The 24,432-nt window shown below is 31.3% G+C and overlaps 1 protein-coding gene across 1 annotated transcript; it reads left to right on the top strand.

The window, feature by feature from the left end:
- Positions 1-822: 822 nt before the first annotated feature.
- Positions 823-12,457, top strand: LOC129226789 (uncharacterized). The gene is made up of 4 exons (XM_054861419.1): positions 823-945; positions 9,110-9,307; positions 10,102-10,420; positions 11,508-12,457. The coding sequence occupies exons 1-4, from the start codon at positions 931-933 to the stop codon at positions 11,648-11,650; spliced, it is 675 nt and encodes a 224-aa protein (XP_054717394.1). The 5' UTR covers positions 823-930; the 3' UTR covers positions 11,651-12,457.
- Positions 12,458-24,432: the final 11,975 nt, after the last annotated feature.

A 24,432-nucleotide genomic window follows, 5' to 3' on the forward strand; every position in this document is an offset into this window, starting at 1 on the left:
TTTTGTTAATATTCTTGTGCTAATTATTAGTTACTTCAGTATGATCCTTCTTTCTTAAGAAATATTTGAAAGTATATATAAATCTTTCTGCAGATTTAATGTCAGCCGAGATAAAATTAATATCATAATTTACTATTTGTGGAAAATAGATAAAATAACTAGTGTTTACATTGAAAGTCTACTACCCCATCTTTTATCTGAAAAAAAAAAAACAAATCTCCTATTTTCGCAGAAGGTAACCATAAAAACAAAGTACATGTTTTGTTGGTCTTTTTGTGCTAATTATTAGTTACTTCATTCTGAACCTTCTTTCTTAATTAATATTTGAAAGTATATAAATCTTTCGGCAGATTTAATATCAGCCGAGATAAAATTAATATCATAATTTACTATTTGTGGAAAATAGATAAAATAACTAAGTCTACTACCTCATCTTTTATCCGTAAAATTAAATCTCCCATTTCGCATAGAAGATGAGCGGCAAAACAAACCCACATCGAAAAAGGGGGGGGGGAATCGTTTCTTTGTGATCCCTTATCTTTTCTTCTCCCAGACCCGATCTCACGGAGGAGAAAATTAAAATCAGCGTCTCAGAGTTCACCTACTTTCTCCTGCCCCATCCCTCCCTCGTGCTCCCTGCAGATAAAGAGCACACACTTTCTCTTTTTTGCACGTCTGGACGCCTACAATGGCACAGAGAATAAAGCAGCAAGAAAATGGATGAATGAAGGCAAGATGGCAAATTAACGGTCTGGAGAGGACAAAAAGAAAGACGTTACCTGCCGGCGTGACGTCACAGGGAGGATGGGGTATATATGGGAGGATGGCTCGGACGATGGTCAGACATCATCTCATCTCGACATTTGGTCATCCCCCTGATCGCTCCCTACTGTACCCGAAGAGTGGAGTAACGGTTAATAATCGACTAAGATGTTCATATCTCAGGTGATTATGATGTTCTTTTTCGAGAGAAAAAAATAATTGCTAAAATATTTTGCTTAAACATTAAAAAAATTAAAAAAAAAATTAATAAAGCCAAAAAAATATTTTATCTTTTATGCCATTAATGGGTAATGTTTAGATAACTGCTAAAACAGTAGAAATATTCAAATACTGATACTTTGGAATAGTACTCATATCTTTGATGCTTACCTTGCTTTTTTTCGTTATGCCTCTTAGTTTTATTTCAAAATATTAAAAAAAATCCCTATTGTTTTATGATTTTAATGGACTGGGGAAAAGTTTGGATAAATCTTTCTTGTTAATAGATAAAATATTCAAACATTGAAGCTTTGTATAATAATATGTTTTCAAAAGTTAAAAAGATATATATTCAAACGTTATTAAATTGTTTAAATTAGTTACAACTGTAAAATTTAATTCAATAGTTAAAGCTTTAAGTATATTATTGAAAGTAACACAGGTTAGTGTGCTAGGTAATAACTTTTATCAGCTTTTTGGTTTACAGTTATAAAACCGACACATGAATTGAGAAAAAGTAATAGATTAATTTTTTTTTACCATTGGGGCATGGATTAATCTCAATCGACTAAGGTGTTTATATCGCAGGTGATAATGAGACTCTTTTTCGAGAGAAAAGCTAACGTTATAAATATATTTTTTTAAATTTAAAAACAAATCTGCTGTTTTAACCCCCTAACTTTAACCCTTTGAGGACCATTATGGAACATTTGCGTGCCCTAAGTTTAGAATTAAGTTTTCAAATTTTCGATTAGAAGTAATTCATAAACCTATTAATATTTTTTTCATGTTATTTAAATATCAGAATCTTAATGAAAAAAAAGTTGTTAAAAATATTTTGTAATTTACTCAATTTTATTTATTATTCTACTTATTTAATTATTTTTACTTCATTTATTATTTATTTATTTATTTTTTGAAAATGCCGCAAACTTCCATTCTGCAGCGAAGGGGAAGAATGTCGGGATAGTTTTTTCTTGTTAGCTAAATTATTCAAATAGTGAAGCTTAGAGATGGTGCTATTTCAAAAGATGAGAAAGTATTAGCAGTCATTAAGTTTAATAATCAAAATAAATATATTTTTAAAGTTTAAATAAAACCGTTAAAAAATAAATTTACCAAACATAACTTTTTGAATATCCCAAGAAAGTTGAAGTAAACACTAGGTTAGTGGGGGAAAAAAGCTTTTAATAGTTATTTCGAGAAAAATGCATAAATTTACATGCACGGATTAATTAAATATTTTTATCAACTATAATCACACACTTATTTTGTCCACCATAAAAACTATCATAAGCATTGTGCAAAAAACGCTTTTATTAACTTTTCAGCATAAATGCCAATGATAAATTTAAGACAAAAATTAGATTTTTAAAAATACTTTTACAATTATATTTCAAATATTAAGTTATTAAAAGAAAGCATAAATGCTCAACCATTAAAATTAATTGTTACCGTAAAGTTAAAAAAAAATGGAGCATATATTTACAAAGCTTATCTTTTAAATATGTTTAAAATTTTTACTTATACATTACTGTTTTCCGTTACTGAAACTAAGAAAGGTGGTGTTCTAGAAAAATAGTCCTTTTCTTAACTTTTTGTTTCAAACGTAAAATATGAAATCGAAAAATGACAGAATAGATTAAAAATTGCTTTTTTAAATTCTGTGTGAAGTATTGATATAAAAATAAGTTATTAAAAACGTTATTAAAGTACATAAATTTCTATTCTCATTTATCAATAAGAAAAGCCCCTGCTAATACAGTAAAACAAATAGAATGCAAAAATAAAGCAAAAAAAGGCCACAAAGATCGGCGTATTTTTCGGAGTTACAAAAAATTCTTTTCTAGGGCACGTAAAGAGTAAGAGGAATCTAGTGAAGAAGCAAAAACTTTCTAAAGATCATTCTACTGAAATTCTATATCATCCTCTAGAATATGTTTTACCGTGTTAGTTTTCTGTTATAGTTCAACTAAATATGCATTTCTTTTAACTTCGAATCTTCTTTTCTTTCAAAATCGATTTTCTTATACTCATTGCTGGTTTTTCATACTTGGTTTCGTTAAGTAAATGGTCAACTTACAGGATAATATTTGTATCTTTTTACTAGTGCTTGAAAAAGTCTCTGGTTCAGTTATTTGTTTAGTAATTATTTCGAGTAATTTTTTACCTATTTCAAGACATAGCGATTTTGTTTTACCTCAAAAACTTTGCCGTTGCATTTTATAAGTTTTAGTTTTGTGAAGTTACTCGCATTAACTATTTTTACATTACCTTATTACTTATCGTTAACTTAGTAGGCAAGTTTTATCTTTTCTTTTACTTCATGTAGTATTTTAAACCTTTTCCAAATCTTTCTTACTTTTGATGAGGTAAAAAAAATATGCAAAAATTGGTTAACCGAAATTAGTTAGAAGCATAGATAGTTGAAACCTAACGTATACAGACCTAAATATTATTATTTTAAAATGAGATTTTAGTTCTATATCATCTTGTAAAAAACATGTACAACGTAAAGAAAAACCCTGGAATTTTCAATGTCATTTTAATGCTAGGGATTATTTTAAATGCCTATTTTATGTTTAAAGGATATCATATCGTAGTTTTTAATACTTTTGGTTACAAAATAAATATTATTTTTGCCTAACTGTATTTGTTACTTTTAGTACTAATTACATTACAATTCGGGAACTCTATAAAATGTTTTTGAAGATAGCAAGAGTGTTTTTTAATTTTTTAATTTCCTAGTAATGATTCCATGGCTAAAGTTACTAATGATACTATAGCAACTAATTTTGTGATGTTTGTGCGTGTGGGACATTTTCCCTTAAATAACGTAAAATATATGATTAGAAATTTTCAAGGTAGACTCTGGAATGTGTATAAAGCACGTTCCTTAGAAACCTCTTGTCATTTTTACCACGTCAGGTTCTTTCCTGCGTCATACATAAGTAACAGACACCCTGCATATTCCAAATAAGGGTAGTTATTTTGATTGAAGATGATTTTTTTTAGCTAATTAAGAACAATTTACCTATAATTCTGTTTTCTGTTTCAATACTTTAAATGACTTTTGAGGTATAATTAAAAACCATCACTAAAAGTTTTGAATTCATGTTTAAAACACTTCCCGCGATTGTTTGAAAAATTCTTATGATTGACAAATTTTTATTTGTTATTGAATTTAGTATATGTGTAGAAAGTAAACATTCCAAAAAATACCCAAATGTAGTTTATAATAGCTTTGCATTGACATTTGGGTATATTTCTTATTTTGAAAAGATTTTTCATAACTTTTATTTAAATTTTTGATATAAGTTAATTTTGATTTCCATTGAATGCATCAGCATTTTGAGTTTGATCTGATACTTGTCTCAGTTTTTTTCTTCACTTAAGCCGGCTTAATGAATTAGAAACGTAGGTCAAAAGCAGATATGTTTCTTTTTAAACTTTTATTTTTTTCATGGAATGTCTATATCTTTTTGACGATAGCAACGTATGTTAGAATTTGAAGCTTACATGATTGTATTTTTATTTCAAGGTGTACAAACATGGTCAAGAAAAAAGTGTGAAAAGAAAAAAAAAAACAAAAAAAAAAAAAAAAAAAAAAACGCCTCTTCAGTCACTACCTTAGCAACATTTAATTTCCAAAGTATTGACAAAACGTATGGTTGAACTGAGGCAAAAATGGAAAGCACAGACGTTCCTTTTTGAAGTAAAAAAGTATTTTCCAAATAATTAAATGTAATCTCCTATAAAATATTGTCCTCTTAGAGTTTTGAAATTCTGTACGATATTTTCGCTATTCCCCAGTTTTTTCAATGTTCCCGCGCTTTTTTTAAAAAATACATACAGTGATTATTGAACTTGCTCACTAAAATCATTCGATAACTTCGAAATAATTATCAGTTACTACTAATACTTTAATTACTACAGTTATTTAATTATTATGATTGATACTCAGAATGTAAGCCATTAATCTAGCTTTGTATCAAAACTTCTCGACTATTCTGCATTTCCCAAAAGTGCAGATTTCACCTTCCAGAAATATGTTGCATCTGGACTGTTTCAAGTTTACGTAGAAATAGTTCTATTGCGTCTAACGTTTTTAGCCAGCATTCAATCAAGCACTGAATGACACAATGGCAGATTTAAAGCGGTTCAGATTTTACCTTGTTGAAATATGACTTGACTGCTTCAATTACGTAGGAAAAGCTAAATTAACTTTTCCATCATGCCAACATTTATTCAAGCACCAAAACTAAACAATAGCGTGGTTCGAAAAAAAATCGATATCTATATTTGGGAGTAGCGTAACCTCTCAAAAGTTGTAGTTTGGTATCCTCAATTGGGAAAAATAATTAAAAAAAAATCTAAGTTACATCTTCAATTCGCGCATGAGGCTGAAAATTTGAAAAAAAAAAAAAAAATTAAAATTGTTTTTTTTTTATGAAAAATAATAAAGTTATTTTTTTTTGTATTAAAAAAAAATGCAACAGCCATAAATTGTCGGTATATAGCGTACTTTGAACCTAGAACGTATTTTATAGCTTTTACATAAGATCTTTAGTTCGCGCATACGCCATACATTGGGCAAGAATTTTAGCCAAATTTAAGGCGTAGGATTCGCAAACGAAAGATCTTATGTAAAAGCTACAAAATATTTTTTTTTAGGTTCAAACTGTTCTATATACTGACAAGTTATGGCTTTTGCGTTATAAAAATACAAAAAAAATAAATAAATAAATAAATAAATAAAATTAAAAAAAATAATAGTAATTTTAATATTTTTTTCAAAAATTCAGTTTTTAGCATGTTTTTTCAAACTTTCAACTTCATGCGCTAACTGATGATGTTCACTTAGAATTTTTTTTATTATTTTCCCCCCATTTAGGATACCAAACTACCACTTTTGAGGGGTAACGCGATTCCGAAATAAAGAAATCGATTTTTTCGAACCACCCTACTAAACAAATGCAGATTTATGCCAAATTTCACCTTGTTAAAATATGTTAGACTGCTTCAAATCTTCATAGGAAGAGCTAATCTAATGTTTCCATGCCAATCAAACACCGAAATCAAAGCTTTATGTCTAACATGAGGCTTATTTTTCAATATTTATCTGGGATCTCCATTATGTCCGTGACACGATCCTCCAAGACAAAGATCTCAGGTTCGTCCCCTTCTATTCATTAGGCTATTGGATTTTGCCTGTCTGGAATTCCCCAAACCTGCAATTTTCCCTACTTCAGTGACGGTCACGGCTAATGATTCCTTCAATAAGGATTTTCCCTAACGGAAGCCGATAACGAAAACCTTAGATGACTTATCTGCCCCGAGAGATCAAACAGCCGGTTCTCCAAGCGTGACATACTCCAACTTGAAGGTCAAGAGGTGTGTAAGGAGGTGTGAGGAAAGGTATCAGAGGGGAGTTATGTGGATATTACAAATTTTTTACACCAAGAGATTCATGTTCAATGCAATACAAAAAGAAACGATGAGTAACTCTTTTGTCTGCTCTATAAAATCAGAGGCCAAAGTTAAATATTGGAATCGGGGAAAAAAAATTGACGCTAGACAATTTTTTCTTAAGTTTTTAGAGAAATTAAGTCAGGGGATCCCCGAACTTAAATTTTTGAGTGGACGGAGATTCCCAACTTGGCGAATCATCAAATGAAAATGGACATGGCAATTATGTCTACAAATTTGCCCAATCATCTCACAGAATTTGCGCGGAATAAGGAAATTTTTTGGGCGGTCACAGTGTCTTCTTATCAGGGTGCCCCTGAATTCAGTGTTAAATAGCTTTATTCAAATTTTTGTTCTGTCACGAATGTATTTTTTTCAAGTTTTCCTACTAACCTGACGCCCAGGATTTGCCAAACATTGTTGCCTATTACAAAAAATAACGTAAGCTTTTTTTTCCGATAAGTACTCTAGTACGCTGTTTATTTTTAAATACTTTATACGGCCAAAAACACATTATAATGCTTATACAAAGCAGTGGAATTGAGGTAACACTTTATCAATATTTTGTAGTAGCTGGTTCATAAAATGTATATAAAATAAGCTGTATTTTTGGATGATAAACTTTTTCTGTATTAAGCAGTTCTAACATCTTAGTCGCATTAAAAATAACAATGACGATAAATTATAAGAATTTAGAAATAATAATAACAAGTGGAAGTAGGTATATTTCCGAATACGTCATAGCAGTAGCGGATTTACATGTCTCAAATGTCGCAGCTAAAAGGCCCCCACTAAACAAGGACCCCAAAAGCAATCAAAACTGCAAATGAAAATCTTTTACGTTGTAAGAGGGGGCCCCCTAAAATGCATTTCGAAGAGCCCCCAAATGAGTAAATCCGCCATTGCGTTAGAGGTCTTCCAATGTTTACATTCCTTTGAAGATTTTATCTCTAACAGACATGAAAACCCAACAGTGAAACCTTTTCACTTCAGTGCAGATAATTAATGACAACAGTTTTCCTATTTGTTTCACAAAAAACTTTGAAATAGGAAACATTTTATCTCGCCATTACTGTTCTCAAACGTTCTCCCAAGGACGAAAGCATCAACAAAGGATTTGAGAGAACTTGACCTTAATAGCGAAACAAAACTCGTCACTTAATACGAATAGAAGTAACGATTATTTCCCCGTTTAGAAAAGGAGCTGTTGTTCTTGTTTGAACAAATGCGATGCATTTTATATCGGTTTAAAATCTGTTTTTGGCAGAAGAAAAAAAAAAGTAATGAATAGAGAAAACTTCAGAAAAGAAAGAGCTTCCGCTTTAAAACATTAGCTGTTGAAGATTTTTAAATGGATGCTAGTTAAGTAAAAAACTAATCATTTAATGTTCGAGTCAAAGATATTCGTATATCGTTATGAAATATAATAATTTAGTAATGAATAACACACAATTGCATATGTATTAGAGAATGCTGCTAACATGCACTGCTAAATGCATAAAAATATAATAGAACATATTTGGTCTTTCACCAATGTATTTGCTGCGTCCATGTTGACATTCACCGGTAAAAATCGATTCATTAGATTTTAGTCTTTTGCAGTAACGTTTATAACGATTTAAATGCTTGAGAAAAATAATAAAAGGATTTGGTACCTTGCTCGAAAAATGATTATATAGTTGCTCTAAATTTCTGGAAATACTTGTATTTTCAAAAGTATACTTGGTTGCGAAGAATATTTGTGTCTATATTGTATTATTACTTTTTATAAATTCTTTTACTGAACAAAAATCTCAATGAAAAATTTAATTTAACGTATTAAATTTCCTTTGCAAATCTTTGATAACATGTTTCTTACCGACAATGTTAACTATCACTAAAATTTCCAGAAATGAAATTCTGTTTCTTTTTTAAACACACTCTCAATAAATTGTACTTTCGTTTTTACTTTCCAACTTCAATCGAGAAGTTAAAAAAAAAGTTCTTCGAATATTTTAAGTAACTTAAGATTTATATTCAGTTTTTAGATTTAGAAATCAAGAAGTTGTCAGAGAAAACTAACTTGTTTTCAATTTTTACATAACTAAATGAAACGCAATTCCCCCTCCCCCCCTAAAACTAAGCTCATGTTATTGAAAGTCGATACTTGCACTTGAGATTTTTAAATTTCATGTTTCTGTGCAGGAATTTTCAAGCGAGTTTATGCGTGAAATATCTTTTGTAAAAAATATTTTTGAAGAATGAGTATTTTGAAGAGGTGGATTTTATTTCAATTATATTGTTTAGTTTCTTTTAGTTCGAAAAGGCTGTGTGCAGGAAAATAGTCCATAAGATAATGAAAATATTTATTTTCCCAAGTAAAAATAAAAGGTTTATATTAAATAAATCGAATAAAACTTTCTAGAGACGCATGTCTTCAGGATAATAACTGAAGCAGGAGGTTTTGGATAATGTGCATTCAGTGATTTTAGAGTCACCATGTACTATTTTTCTTCTCAGATTTGAATACAAAATCTTCTTGTCAGCATTTAGCTTGTCAAACAAAAAGAAAAATTTATGTTTTTTCCTCAGTTTCAATGCTACCCTTCTTCATTTAGAGTGAGATTTTAATCTTACTTTTAACATTCATTTTACTTTGAGCATCCTTTTCCAATTATAGGTTGCTGTTGTTGTGGTAGCTCTTATGGGCTACGTGTCTGCTGCCGGATATGGTGGTGGCGCAGGAGGTTTTGGAGGAGGTAACTTCGGTGGTGGAGGACGAGGCGGTGGTGGAGGATATGGTGGTGGAGCTGGTGGAGGATATGGAGGAGGAGCAGGAGGAGGAGGTGGAGGATATGGCGGAGGACAAGGTGGAAACGTGAGTTGCTTATAGATATATTTTTTTAGATCTAACATTAAGATGCAGTTTTAACTATGTTTTGGACAAAACAATTCATATAACGGTCTTCCCTTTTAAAAATCTACGGGAAGTGATATTCTGTGAACTTTTGGGCAAAAGCCTGCTGCCAAGAAGATAGCTTAAAAACTGTTGCTACTCCCATACTCGTGCCTTAATATTTTCTTACTGTAATTTGTGTTAAAAAACAATTCTAGAACATATGAACTTCATCTCTTCGAAAATACGCTTATAACTTTATTACCTTCTAAAACAGTATTTCGTAACTTTTTTTTTTAATCCGCGGCCCAGTAAAACATTCTGAAGGAATTTCACGAACCGCTGAAGTTTTTTTCCCTGTCTGTTTTACAAAAAAAAAAAAAAAAAAGAAGAAAAAAATAAAAGGGAGTAAGATCTTTTTTTGTTCTTTTTCTTTAAATATTAACACATAAATCATCGTATAAAATTTATTTATTATTTTTGAATAAGATATTTATTTTTATTTTATTTGTACGCAGATAATTAAACATCATCGAGGATCAGTCAAATTTTGCTGCAGATCGGTGCCGGTTAGTCAGACCAGCGGTTGAAAAACACTGTTCTTCAGGATTTAATCTCTGGTCATTAAAAAAAAGGACATTTGGACTGTGATCTTGTCTTAACGATATTTCTTACGAAAAAAAAAATCCGTTCGCAATTCAAATTTTAAGTCTTAGCAAATTCTCCCCCTATTATGCTGTATGTTTACGTTTTATCTCATAACTTGTCTCTTCCAGTACCCCCCACAACCCTACAATTTCGACTACCAAGCCCGAGACGAACAAGGCAATGTTCACTACCGCAACGAACAAGGGGATGCCAGTGGGGCCGTTCGAGGCTCATACGGGTACACCGACAACCAAGGCCTCTACCGAGTTGTCGAATATGTTGCCGATGCTGGAGGATTCAGGGCCAACATCCGAACCAACGAGCCAGGAACTGATGGCAAAGAGAGTCCCGCTGACGTTCAGCTGACAGCCGAACAGCCACCTGCTGGAATTCAAGACAAGTACACACGAGTAGGAGGTGGTGGTGGAGGATACTCTGGTGGATCAGGTATGTTATGTCCTCACCAGGGAACCACAAAAAATTGTAATAATGAAGAAGAAAATGTAGCAAACGAAAACGCATATTGAGACATTTTTTTTGGCTCAAAAATTATTTGCCTTTGATCTCTTTACGGTATTAAGATATGAGGTATAAAAATCTGCGAAGTTTAAAAAAGTGCCAAATTCAAAAAATTGAAGGTACCACGCGATTTCACCATCTACATGTGGCAGAACATCCATCTGCAAATCCTGTGAAAGATGTCTTCCATTGTTCATCGAAATTCGCTAACATTGGCGACTTCTCTTAATAAATAACGGGTTCGATAACGAAGACACAAGGGCAAATACTTCATGTGCCCAAAACTTTCCTATACTCTTTTAATAGGTGCTTATATAAATAGATATTTATTCATTTTTTAGACTATGGTATGGTTTTTTGATTAGAGGTATAATTATTACGAAATGTGTAAACTAACGCTGCAAAACAAGACGAAAATAAGACTTGTCTATGAACATCGACAGTGTAGTCTTTTTTTCTTTAAACGTTTGCTATGTATTGTGGGTGAAATGAGTGTCGCGATTTCTTTTTTTTCTTCTGAATTTATGATTCTTAATTTTAAATTAAAAAAAAAATCCGCATCAAGAGAATAGAAAAGTAAAATTGAGATAGTTTAACTTCTTTAAAGCTCTAGAAGATGAAAATGTTACAAAATCTGCTGCTTTAATTTTATTTTATTCAAGAATGAAACTAAGCAGTGCTGTTTTAATAATAAAACAGCACTTGCTTACGCAGACAGTGTATAAACGATATATATTTTTAGCTTCAAAATGTTTTATAAAGCTGTGCTACATAATATTGAAAAAAAAAAAAATGCTACATCTGAAGTGACTACTAATGCCTTCGTAATGAACAAATCAAATGAAAACAATTTTAGCTGAATTTGAGCAGAAAAAATGTTTCATACTATATAAGCGGTTGAAGTTGATTGCCTGAAGAGTAATAAAAAATAATATCAATATTACAATTTTATGTACAAGCTACAGAGGTCAACACATTTTCAACACTTCATAATGTGCTTGATTTTAAATTACAGGAAGCTATGGTGGTGGAGCTGGTGGTTTTGGAGGCGCTGGAGCTGGAGGTTTTGGAGGATCGAGAGGCGCTCATGGAGGTGGATTTGGAGGAAGCTCATTCAGAGGTGGCGCTGGCGGTCGAAGCGGCAAAAGCGGATATTAGTATTTATTAGGAACAACTACTTCTTAGCTATACATTTATATCCTGGCGGAATGGTTGCCATATATTACACGCATTTCAAGTGATCTTTGTGAAAACTCACACTCTGTTGTAAATAGTTCAAGTTAAGGTTTTGTAATGGAGGAACTTGTACTGGTTTTAGCCAAAATAGGAACTCTGTTTCGAGTTTTGTTAAAGGATTTGCTTGTGTGAAAGCTTTTCAAGGAACATTTGGTCTGGGTATTTCGACCTTGAAGGGTTGTGATAGGTCTTACTCACTTCTACAGAAGTGGGCAGACTGCTATCGTATTCTAAAGCATTTGTGATTTTAAATGTGGTGCTCAAGCCCATATAAACGTGCTAGATGTTGAGGAAATTGTGATTGTCAGAGCATTTAAAAATTAATTTAAAAAAGTTCTCTCGAGGACTTTATATTACGCTGAAATAAATTCAACTAATTTTCTGATAATCAGCATTTCCCTGATATCTATACAACGTGTTTTGTACATAATATTTTGGATATTACTAACAATTTAATAATGAATTGATTACTAATATCTAAACAATTACGTACTATTGCTGTAATCAGTATGGGCATTACGTGTTGGTGGAGAAACTAATGCATCTATGCTTGCATTTAAAAAGCCATTCAGTATTTTGTACAGAACTGGGTGGTTTGCATTGTTTTCATTTACTTCTTAAAAGGTTTTGTTAGTGTTTGATGGAGGGTAATATTTCTATGGTATTGCATCTGTGTTGTTGTATATTTGTATGTTTGGTTTCATATCAAATAAAAGCATGCTAAAAAGATTTTTGTCTCTGTATTATCTATCTATGCAAATATTCGTTTTTGCTAAAGTTACAGTTTCATGATACCCATCGTTTTTAGCCTACTTTCCCGTAAAAGTTTGAAAAACACAAAAAAAAAAGTATGAAAGAAGGCCTAACGCATCGTAAAAGTATCACTAAATAAAAAATAGATAAAATATTTTCGAAAAACTGAAAAAAAAAAAAAAAAAGAAGGAAAAAGAAATTTTGGTTTTGAACTGAAGGACTAATAACTTTTGAGGCTAAATGCATCGTAAAACTATCGCTTGATCTGAAGTAGAACATTTTTTTTTTGAAAAATAGAAAAAAAAAAATAAAAACAGAAATTTTGGTTTTGAGATGGAGGACTAATGACTTTTAATGGAGTAGTCCTATTCAAACAAACGGTTTTTTGCTAGAAATATCTCAACGAGAGCACTTCATCCTTATGTTTCACATTTTTAACTAAACAGTTTTCCATTCAATTTTGAACAGATTCAAAATTTAACAATTATAACGTTTACGGCGAAATTCAAAGCAAACATAAATCCAGAAGTAAAAGGTGAATTTGCTTCATTTAAGTTTTGTTGGGAAAAGCTCTTGGCAAAGAATATGTAAAGAATATTGTTTTTTGATTTGACTAGTTTAAAGGCATTTTTTGAACATTCAATTTTTTACATTAAGCTGAACGAGGGAAATTCAAAATTTTTAATCTAAAAAGACAAAACAATAAAATTATTTTTATGATATTACTTTTTGTTTCCAAGAAGTAATAAAATATTATTGATGAAAACATAAATATTCGCTCTTGTTAGACGTAACGATAGTTAAATATTTATTGACTTAACCACAATAAAGGGAATTAATAGTGCACATGATTTTATTTTGTACATAAATGATTGCTGAGATGTTTTTTCTTCTTTTCTTTTTCCTTCACTGCCAGTTCGAAGTGCCTTTATCTTCTTGAAGGAAGCAGCTGTTAACGATTATTATTTTGAAAAAAAAAAAACTACTTTTATTTCGATAAACTTTTTATTTTCTAAATTTTATTCTAAAGTTTTAATTAATTTTATCATTTTAATTTTTGGCAGAAAAAAAGCAGTAAAAAAAATTTGCGATTTTTTTTTACCCAAAAGAAAGGTACTGCAAACGATTTTAGTTTTCTTAGACACTATTTATTTTTCATGGGGGGAAATGTGGGGCAAAGTGAAGTAGCGGGGCAAAGTGAAATGATGAAATATTTATTCTGCTCTATTAACACATGCAATATCAGGAAAAAGTTATCCCTGAAGATGAAAGCATGTGCTAATATAAGTAATTTTCAAAAATTGACACTCATATTCTAAGATTTCTTTGTATAAACAAAATTTTTTTTTTACAATAAAATGATGAAGTAGTTGTAATTATTATTAAATATTAATTGCTACCCACTAATATTCAGTGCAGTATTTATTTCTTTAATATCAAGCTTAATTTTATTGTTACTGTTTTGTACAGTTAGTCAAGTGCATGTAGGGCAAAGTAGGCTAACAAAGTGAAACAATTCATTTCATTCAATAAATTATTAAACCAATTACGTATTCATTTAGCAGTTAATTCATTTACATTACTTACTTAAAAGATTCACTAATTTATTCATTTATTCATTGACCATTTTTTTTATTCATACAGTTTTTTTTTTTTTCATTTTTTTTCCTCATACATTAATTAAGGAAATATTTATTCAATCATTGCTTTATTGTCTATTAGTTTACTCATTAATTCTTTTATTTACTCACAAGTTTGATAAAAAATATTTTAAATAATCAAACAGAAAGCATTTGAAAAATATTGTGTCTTTCACTTTGACCCAAAAATAAAAAAGGGAAGTTGTAGTTTTTTTAATGGCACAAATTTACTGCCAAGAAGCAAAAATGTTTCAATGCAAGTTTTATTATAAAATACTTTGTTATTTGCTACAATTTTTAAAATAAATTTCCAATTTGTTCATTTCAAAAAATGTAATTTAGCTTAATTATTTCACTTTGCTCCACATCCTCCTACTTTATAATTATTTTATTTATTTCTTTATTTATTTATTTTTTTTTTTTGAATATTGAAGAATTTCTTATATAAAACTTTCTACACAAGAAATTAAGAATCTTACCATTTCATATTGTAGAAGCATAAAAATCTACGGACACTTTGAAAACAGAAAGATTTCAGAGTATTAAAAATAAACATAACGTAGTACTAAAACCGGAGGAGTTACAGAGATTATCTTTATGGGACGACATTAGATTACTACGCACGACTGTAAGTTTTGTAAACATAAACTCAAACTCAAATAGACTGAAATAAAAGAACCGAAGACTGTTATATGACTGAACCCCTCCCCCCTGAGGTTCTGTAAATGAATCCATTAGAAATACAACTCTAAATAACTACAGTAATCTCCCCATAGCTAGAGGTTAGGCCCAGTTACATGTAGATAACAAATAACTTGTTTATGGCATCCAGCGAATAATTTAACCCTTGCTGATTACACTAGTCTGGAAATGCCGCAGCAGTGCTGGTGGCAGTAAAAATCTGTTTATTGAACACTAAACTAAATTATTAAAGTTAAGTTACTAATATGCACCAGCAGTGCTGGTGGTAAGCCGACCTTCATACTGGGAGCTGAAATTATTTAACGTACTAAGACTTTGTAAACCAACAGAAGTAAATGCGCATAAAAAACGCAGCGAAGCAAAAGGACAGGGGTAAAACAAACGGCAGACGGGTCTTGCTATCTGCAACGCATACAGAAATACAAGTTATTGTATAAACTCACTATGAACTTTTTAAAGATTGGTACACTCATTTCGTATGAAGAAAAACTTATAGCCTAGATGAATTGTCAAAAATATTCAGACAGATGCTGTTCAATTTAAGTAGATAACTAAAGTTATTTCCATATTTAAAAGTAGCATATTTTGTTGAAATTCTCAAAATAATTAAACTTACCCGTAAAGCTTCCGTATCGAAGTTTAACTCTCTATTCTGTAACACCATTTATTTCTTATTAGTGGAATATCTATAGGAGTGCAAGCACTCAAAATAAAATTCCGCATAATGTCTCAAGTTAGGATACGGTCCCAAGTATGGGCCCTTGACTGTGTGTAGTAACACATGTAGTCTATTCAAGTCAGGACAAAACTTTTCACTTTTATCAATGAAGATAAAAAAAAAAGTGAACATTTTCCACTTTTTTACTTCCTTTTACAAGAAAGGAAGTATTGTATTCGCGAAAATATTTTCACTCAAAAATCGGCCTTAGTTGCCATTTTGCTCAGCCCCGAATGAATGTTGAGTTTTTTTTTTTTTTTTTTTTTTGACCCAACCACACGTGGATATATGCCTAGGAACGTACAGACACCATCCATTTTGACGATCCCCGAGTTAATTACAACGAGTTTTCCCGTGACGTAGGTATGTACATATGTATGTGCGTATGTATCTCGCTTAACTCAAAAACGGTATGTCCTAGAAAGGTGAAATTTGGTACGTAGACTCCTAGTGGAGTCTAGTTGTGCACCTCCCCTTTTGGTTGCATTCGAATGTTCCTAAGGGGGTCTCTTACACCTTTTTGGGGGGGAAATCATTGTTAATTTCTGTGCTAACTCAAGTGGTGCTACAACTTCTCCAACACTTGGCGATATATCGCCAAGCTTTTGGCAGCCAAGTTTAGTCGCCAACTTGGCGGAAAATTCGGCGTTTTTTTTTAAATTTTTAAGTCCGGTTTTAATTTGGCCAATGTTGGTGATATTTAAAGAGTTAACCACTGAATCACTTTAAAATTGCCAGTAATGGGAAAACAAATCTGTGTAAAACGTTTTAGGCGCTATTATCATTAAATTGGCGTAAAAGAAAGTCATGTGATGCACACATTAGTTCGTTAAAGCCCAAATTTACTGCCAAAAGTAAAAAATAACGTTGCAATGCTAGTTTTATTATAAGATAGATTGTTCTTTCCTTATGTACTGTACTTTTCAAAACAAAATTCCAATTTGTTCACTTTGAAAAAGCTAAGCAATCTTAACTATTTCACTTTGTTCCACATTCCCCTACTAAAGTTTTCTTTAAATGAAAAGTTTAATGATGGTTGGTTACCCACTTATTCACATATAAAATGAGTCTCATTGAGTTCAATTTCAGAACTAAAAAAACCCTTAAGCGAGTATAGCAGGATAAGAATCTTATGAAATATGAAATAGCGAAAATTTTAATTGAAGCTCAATGTCATTTTTTAAGTTTAGCGTTATACTACTTGAGTAAAAGCTACCACACAAATTTCAAAATGTAATAAAGCAATCTTTAATTCCATAAGTGAATGCAAGCAGAAAAAGACGCACTTGTCTGAAACATAATTATTTAGAAATGTTGAACGAATACCAGCGTAACTTAATAAAACACTAATTTTTACTTCCTTTCACAAAAAAGGAAGTATTGTATTCGCAAAAAAATTTTAATTCAAAAATCGACCTCGATTTCCATTTTACTCACCCACGAATGAATGTATTTTTTTTTTTTTTTTTGACTCGACCACTCGTGGATAAGTGCCTAAGAACGTATAGATACGCGAAATATCCATTTTCACAATTCCCGAGTTAATTACAACGAGTTTTCTCGTGACGTCTGTGTGTACGTATGTATGTATGTGCGGATATGCGTATGTGCGTATGTATGTCGCATAACTCAAGAACGGTATGCCCTAGAAAGTTGAAATTTGACTCCTAGCGGGGTCTAGTTGTGCGCCTCTCCTTTTGGTTGCGTTCGGGTGTTTCTAAGCGGATCTTTTGCTCGTTTTTGGGAGGAAATCGTTGTTAATTTCGATGTAAACTCAAGTGATGTTATAATTTGGCAGACACTTGGCGATATATCACCAGTCTTTTGGTCGCCAAGTTTTGTCGCCAACTTGGCGACAAATTTGGCGATTTAAAAAAAAAAATTCTGATTTCAGTTTGGTTATTGTTGGTGATATTTAGAGAGTAAACTATTGAATCACATTAAAATTGCCAGTAATGGGGAAATTACCTTAAATTGAAGTAAAAGGAAGTCATGTGATGCACACATCAGCTCGATTTTCTGTATTTTTACAGAAATCATTTACCGCGAGAAGAAAAAAAAATATTTTTTTTATGTAGCTGCTTCCGAGAAATTTGATTCCGTAGCTCGTGAACGTGGACAATCGTAATTAAGATTCTTGCTTTTTTTTTCTATAACACAAACTGTGAGCAAAAAACAATTTTTCTGTAAAATTGTTATTAAGGCCTGTATTTTTTGATAGAGTAATTACATAACTTTACAAAAGTCTCGTTAATTTTGCGGTATTTTTACCGAAATTATTTATAGTACGGGATTTAATTTTTTGAGGTGACTGTTTTGCTCTTTAGACTAAGCGTTATTACTACACTTCTTAAAAGATAACTAATGCGTCAATCATGCTTAAATTAGGAATTCTTTTTAGTTAGATTATAATCCAAAATAATGCAATTTTAATCACGCAATTTAATACACATATAAAAGAAAAAAATGTACACAGTTACAATATCATTCTCGCAGCTGTATCAAATTCAACATGTAACGACTAGTCAGGGTCACTTTGAGCCATGGGTGCTAACTTTGTGCCAATTTTTATTTTTTAATTTTAGATGTGTGCTCCAAATGAGGCCATATAGACCAATAAACCCATCTTCCTTTTTTCTAAGTAAGATAGCAAAACATCACCGAATCGTGTTTTTAACATCATCAGAAAGCCTAACTGATGATAAAGCGTTATCAACAAGTAATTGTTTATCAACAGGCAAAAGTATAACAATAGTTATTTTAACAATCTAGTCTTAAGTGACCATAAACTTAGTAATGACTCGTAACAAACATTCTGATTGAAATTTTGGCATAAAAATAGCAAAATAAAATAGGTATTACTTATCAAACATGGCCTGTCTGCTTGTAGAAACCTGGGGACCTGTTCTACTAACATTTCGATAAATGAGAAAGCAACATTTAGTGGGCACGTACGTCTATATAACGTGGTTCACCCCCAAGCATGCGCAAAAACAGCTTGCTAGTCAGTTAATTCTGAAGCTCTAGATTAGCGGTCGCCAGTCACCAACAGGTGACCATTTTATTGAAAATGGCTACCAAAAAGTCAAGTCTCAGTCGCTAAAAGTGGGGAACATGTGTTTCTTGCTTGCTAAAAATAATATCTCGTTACAACAACACGCTTCCAATCCCATTAGAGCCCATCTCTTGAGCATGTGGTAAGCCTTCCCTGGATTTTGTACAAATAATTTTTCCCGTCGTTCATTCCAGATCGAACATTTTGAATCAAAGTAGCAAAATCAATGATTTCTGGTGTTTTTACACAGGCTAGTATTTAAAAATGATCCGTTTTTACGATAGCTTTTTTTTTTTTTTTTCTAAAGTGTTCGTTTTTGCGTTTACGGACTCTTACAATCTTAAAAATCAACATTCCCTGAAAAAAAAAAAAAAAAAAATCAGGGGATAGATATTTTCTGATTAATAAATAAAATAAAGCCTTGAGTTCTAACACGCTTTGATTTTACACTTAAAACTTTGTGAAATATTTCCTTCTTTTGTTATATATTTAAATAAAAAATATGTCCAGTAAAATTTTGTTAGTTGTTTCTGCAGAGTATCTTAATCTTTTAATATTACCAATAGGAAAAAGGATATTTACTTTTTGCGCTGCGTGTATAATTTAAAAAAAAGTCTACCAAACGCGCAAAAGCGACTGCCATTTTTTGTGACTAAATTTTAAGTAACCAATGGCTGCGGTTCAGAATTCCTAGTCTAGAACTTCAGAAGCGAAAGCGCATGCACATTGAGAGTACACAAAAAGTTTTTGTAGATTAATAACTGTTTTAAGTAGTGGTTTTTAAATGATTTTATCATCGCGAACTCTCTGGTCGTCTCGTCGACAAGAAATTATATTCCTACATTTTTACTTCCTTTTATAAAAAAGGAAGTATTGTATTCGCAAAAAAAATTTCACTCATGCTTTTTGTTTCAACCCAACAACACGTTCATATATACCTAAGAAAGTATAGACGCCCGAAATATCCATTTTGATGATTCTCGAGTTAATTACAACGAGTTTTCTCCTGACGTCTCTATGTGCGTATGTATGTCGCATAACTTAAGAACGGTATGTTCTAGAAAGTTGAAATTTGGTACGTAGCCTCCTAGTGGGGTCTAGTTGTGCACCTCCTCCTTTGGTTGCATTCGGGTGTATTTAAGAGGTCTTTTGTCCCTTTTTGGGGGAAATCATTGTTAATTTCGATGCAAACTCAAGTGGTGTTATAATTTGGCGGACACTTGGTGATACATCGCCAGTCTGATATATCGCTAAGTTTTGTCGCCATCTGGCGACAAGTTTGACGATTTATTATATTTATTTATTTATTTTTTAAATCTGGTTTCAATTTGGCCACTGTTGGTGATATTTAGAGAGTTAACTATTGAATCACATTAAAATTGCCAATAAGGGATAAATAACATTAAATTCGTGTAAAAGGAAGTCATGTGATGCACAATCCAGCTCGTTTACTAAATCATGTTAGCCGTTGTTTTGGTAGTAGAGAAATATCTCTGTTTGTTTTAATAAGTTTGAAGTGAACGCTTTTTACTAGTCACGTAACGGGCCGCCTACCCCAGCTACGTGGCGCTAGGAGGATCGCCATCTAGTCGAATGCTTTCGAAGAATATTTTTGGGGTATCATGCTTGTATAGTTTTCGGACACGTTCTGCGGATGGAAATGAGCCTACTACAAACAAAGTCTCGCGGAAAAATATGATTGGATAGCTTGGATGATTGTATTGATTAGTTGGCTCTAAGAACTATTGTAAACTTGTTGGGACAAGTTGATACATTTTGAAAAAAAAAAGATATATTTAATATGAAAAAAAAAAGTCAACAACATTTTCAAAATAACTTTGATAGGAAAATAGTAATATTATGTATAAAAAAAAATGTTTCGTATGCATCTTTAGTAAGAAAATCAGAAAAATCAACATGTAAAATGTCAATTAACGTAACCAAGTCTCTCCTAAAGTTTTCAACTGAGGGAAAACGTTTCAATTTTTTGAACATTGAAAGTTAATTTTTTTAACAATAACGCGGGGTAACGAATGAAGAGAAATATTTTTTAAAATGTTACATATGCATTGCTGACTTGCTTAATTAGAATTTTTTGCCAAGGACACGAAATTGCCCTATTGAATGGTCATAAGTCTACGCAATTCTCAAGTTCTGAATTTCAATGATTTTGCAACTGAAAAATTAGAGCATCACATGCGGTGAATCGGAGCATCAAATAAAACAAAATCAAAATTGGATGCATTAACTAAACAGTATTGGCGAGTAATGCTTAGAATTTCAAAAATAAGCCGGTTAACCTACATCATGCACATGTATTAATTTTTACGACCATCCTAAATCATTCACTGATCGATAATGTACGTTTCTTAAATCCTCCCTTGATTAAACTTGCGCTAAATGATTATGGATCACTTTATGAATTATGTAGGACGTTATTTGGTGTTGTGGTCGAACTCGAATCGTTGATCCACTTTCACCTATTTCATCTCATATTATCACGTTTGTTAAGATTTCCCGTTGATGAACAAAATGCGTTCTTGTTAGGAAATTGATGAATTGAAGAACTTTGAAGTTGAACTTTTTTTGACGGTGAATTATGAAATTGATACAAAAAATGATTAATGATTTTTTGATGCAAAGAAATGATCAAGACTTAGGAAAATTAGTTGTCAACTATGATTTCCTTCAAAAAAGTTCAAACTCACCATTGAAAATGAAATAATACCAAGCATATCTTTAAAATATTCGTATTAAATACTTTAAAATATTTATGAGCTTTAGCTCATATTTAATCATTTTAAGCTCATAAATAATTTGCATTGAAAAAAGTAAAATTTCACATCAACATGAAGAAAAGAGCAATTTTATCTCACAAAATTTAAATTTAGATCTCTTTGAATTTTTTAAAAATTCCAAAAATGTATTGTTATTAATAGAATATGAGCATTCCGTTTAACGGATTTTCTGCCGAAAACTGTAAATTTTAGAGCATCAAGGGTCAATTTGTGCCAAATTTGGCATAGATCCGACGTAAACTGTGAGTTGTATAAAGAACATAAACACGTACAGATGCAGTAATTTTTATTAACGTAAATAGCAAGACGAGAATATTTTTGGCTATATAATTGATAAACAACAAGTTGGTTAAAAGTTTAACTTACATTTATAAGATGCTGATTTTTTTTTTCCATTGGTGTGCGGTAAAAATAACCATTTTGGGGGTTTTCTGCCTTAAGTTATGCAGCTTTTGACACTCTTAACCGGTACGCTGTCAGAAATGTATTCCCGGGTCGCAAAGTTTTCTTCGTATTTGTGAAAAAGGCTTTGCGAAAAATTGCTCCCAGAAAACCTTTCGTCAAGTTGACGAAGATTTCGATTTAATTAAATTGATATTTAAGCGATAATCAGCGACAAAAGAATCGTAAATGACGAAATATACCTATCGATCCTCGGAATTGAGGATGCATTTTTGAGCGTATAGTTTAAAATCTTTTATTTGAAAAAAAAAAAAGAAACGTCCTAACTTTTTTTTCATCTTCATTGCCAGGAACTAAAATGCAATAGGCTGATTATATAAACGTATTTTATTCTTAATCTGCTAATGAGTAAATAGTAGATCTTAAAACTGCTGGTTAGTAGTTAGAAGTGCTAACCTTCTGATTTTATTTCTGAAAATTTTGAATTTTCTAATCAGAAAAGTCAAATTTTTTTTAATAGTTTTGAATATTTATCTCGATGCATTTAAAAAGTTTTTTTTTTGAACCATAGTTTTTGAACTATAGCATCATGTTGTTCCATATTTCTACTGTACAGAATTAGACTCAAATTGGTGATTCATTATTTGATATAAAATTACCTGCGTCGAGCAGCATGCAAGACTCTTCAATATAGTAACCTAATCATAGCTTTTTAAAAATTTAACCCCAAAGGTTAAATCAATGAGATTACTTCTTAAGTTTCATATGGTTTTTGGACTTTCAAAAAGCATTACTTTTTCAGCATAAAATGAGGGAATTTATTATTTGAGGCAGTGAGAAGCAAAGGGATTGCAATTGCTATAATTAAAAATTTGGAGATAACCAGTGTAAATGGTAGGTGAACCTCTCCTCTGTTTTGGGACAGGTGGAGGGAACTAGTAGCCATGGTATGTGCTGCTGTACAGTATGATTTAGAAAAAAGTTTTAATGAAAGCCTACCTAGGACCGCAACTTTAAACGCGTTTTATTCGAAATTTTTAGAAGTCCACTTACATCCCTTTGCTTCTCACTGACTCATACGATTATGCTTCAAACAATCGTGCTTTAGTTTCCAGTCCCCAAGAATCAGCATTGAATTTACAAGCCTCGATTTTCTTTTTCTTCATTCGTAAGAAATTTTTTCATTCGAAATCCGTGGTCTAGTTATGTTCAAACTGTTTGAACTCAAACAAAAACCCACGTTTTAAGCTCAAAATCACATAAAAACTGAACGTCAAAACAAAGTTTTGAAAGTCAAGCACATACGCAATAACATGGAAAAATCTGAACCGATATGGCAAATATTACAAATAAAATCCAATTCTTTCTGATTTTTTTATTTTAGAATGGCTAAAGAATGTGAAGCTTGTTTAATACGAGTGAAACAGACGATTAAATTCTTGAACATTATTTGCGATATCGTTTTAGAATACGTTTTTGAACGTCAGTATTAACTTTTTGTTATTGAAATAATTCATCTCAACCGTAATCTTAATACTATGTCTGGAATTCTAGGGAATTCTCTCTCTGTTCAAAGACCACTTTGAACCAGATTTAGTGTTGATAAATATATATACAGAAATTCAAGTAAATTTCATAAAACGGTTTCACTCATTTTTTTTAGAAAAACTGACGAATCGTATAATTTTTAAATATAATTTGGCTCTTTATGTTGCGAAGTTTTTAATAGAGAAATGTCTTCTGTATATATTATAAGTCATTGTGCAATGGCCTTATTTAATTATTCGACTACGATTTAAGGAGTTACTAATGTGATCAAACTTTGCAATCTTAGCAAGAGTTGGTGCACCTGAAAACTAACGACAAAATTGTTTCTTTAATCTTTCAAGTTAGATGCATAGTTTTGCAAAATGTCTTTATGTACGACACTGCGGTTTTAATGCGATGCTGTGAAGCGCATTTTCAGTATTAATATACAACAGTGAGAAGATAAATGATATAAATGCAGAAATTTGCAACAAACTGTAAACACGTGTTTTGGGTTTTTAGAAATTCTTGTTTTAATTGGGAAAAGTGTAAGTAAAACACGATTGCATTTCACTCACAAGGAATTGTTTGGGGATCCTTGAAATCTCAAAACAAGTGTCTTCATTTAGGGTCAAATTTGCGCATTTATGATGTTGTGATTTGTACTGTTACTCTGTTACACAAAGGATCTCATTCATCTCATCTTCAACATAGTTGCTTTGCTATAACTATAAAAGATAATGGGAAAATGTCAAACGGCCTTTTTTTATTACATAATAATTTGCTAATTTATTTTTCAGTTATTAAAAACTTTTTTTTTCCAGTGGAGGAATAAACATAATTATTTCTCATTGAAATCATTAAAAAGAATACTCATATAAGCAATTAAAAATTTTTGTTGCCTACACAATTACGCTCATTTTCAAACGATAACCTATTCTATTACATATTCTTTTAATACAAAACGGAAGAGGACAATTATAAAAATGGCATATACCGCTATTTACGTCTTCTTTAATCACGCATTTTAGAACGAAGCATTTATTTATGGACAATATTCACAACTCATTTGCATCATTTTAGAAATAGAATTAAAAAAAAAAATAGCA

The sequence above is a fragment of the Uloborus diversus genome, chromosome 1, assembly GCF_026930045.1.
Source record: "Uloborus diversus isolate 005 chromosome 1, Udiv.v.3.1, whole genome shotgun sequence".
In the NCBI taxonomy this organism is placed as follows: domain Eukaryota; kingdom Metazoa; phylum Arthropoda; class Arachnida; order Araneae; family Uloboridae; genus Uloborus; species Uloborus diversus.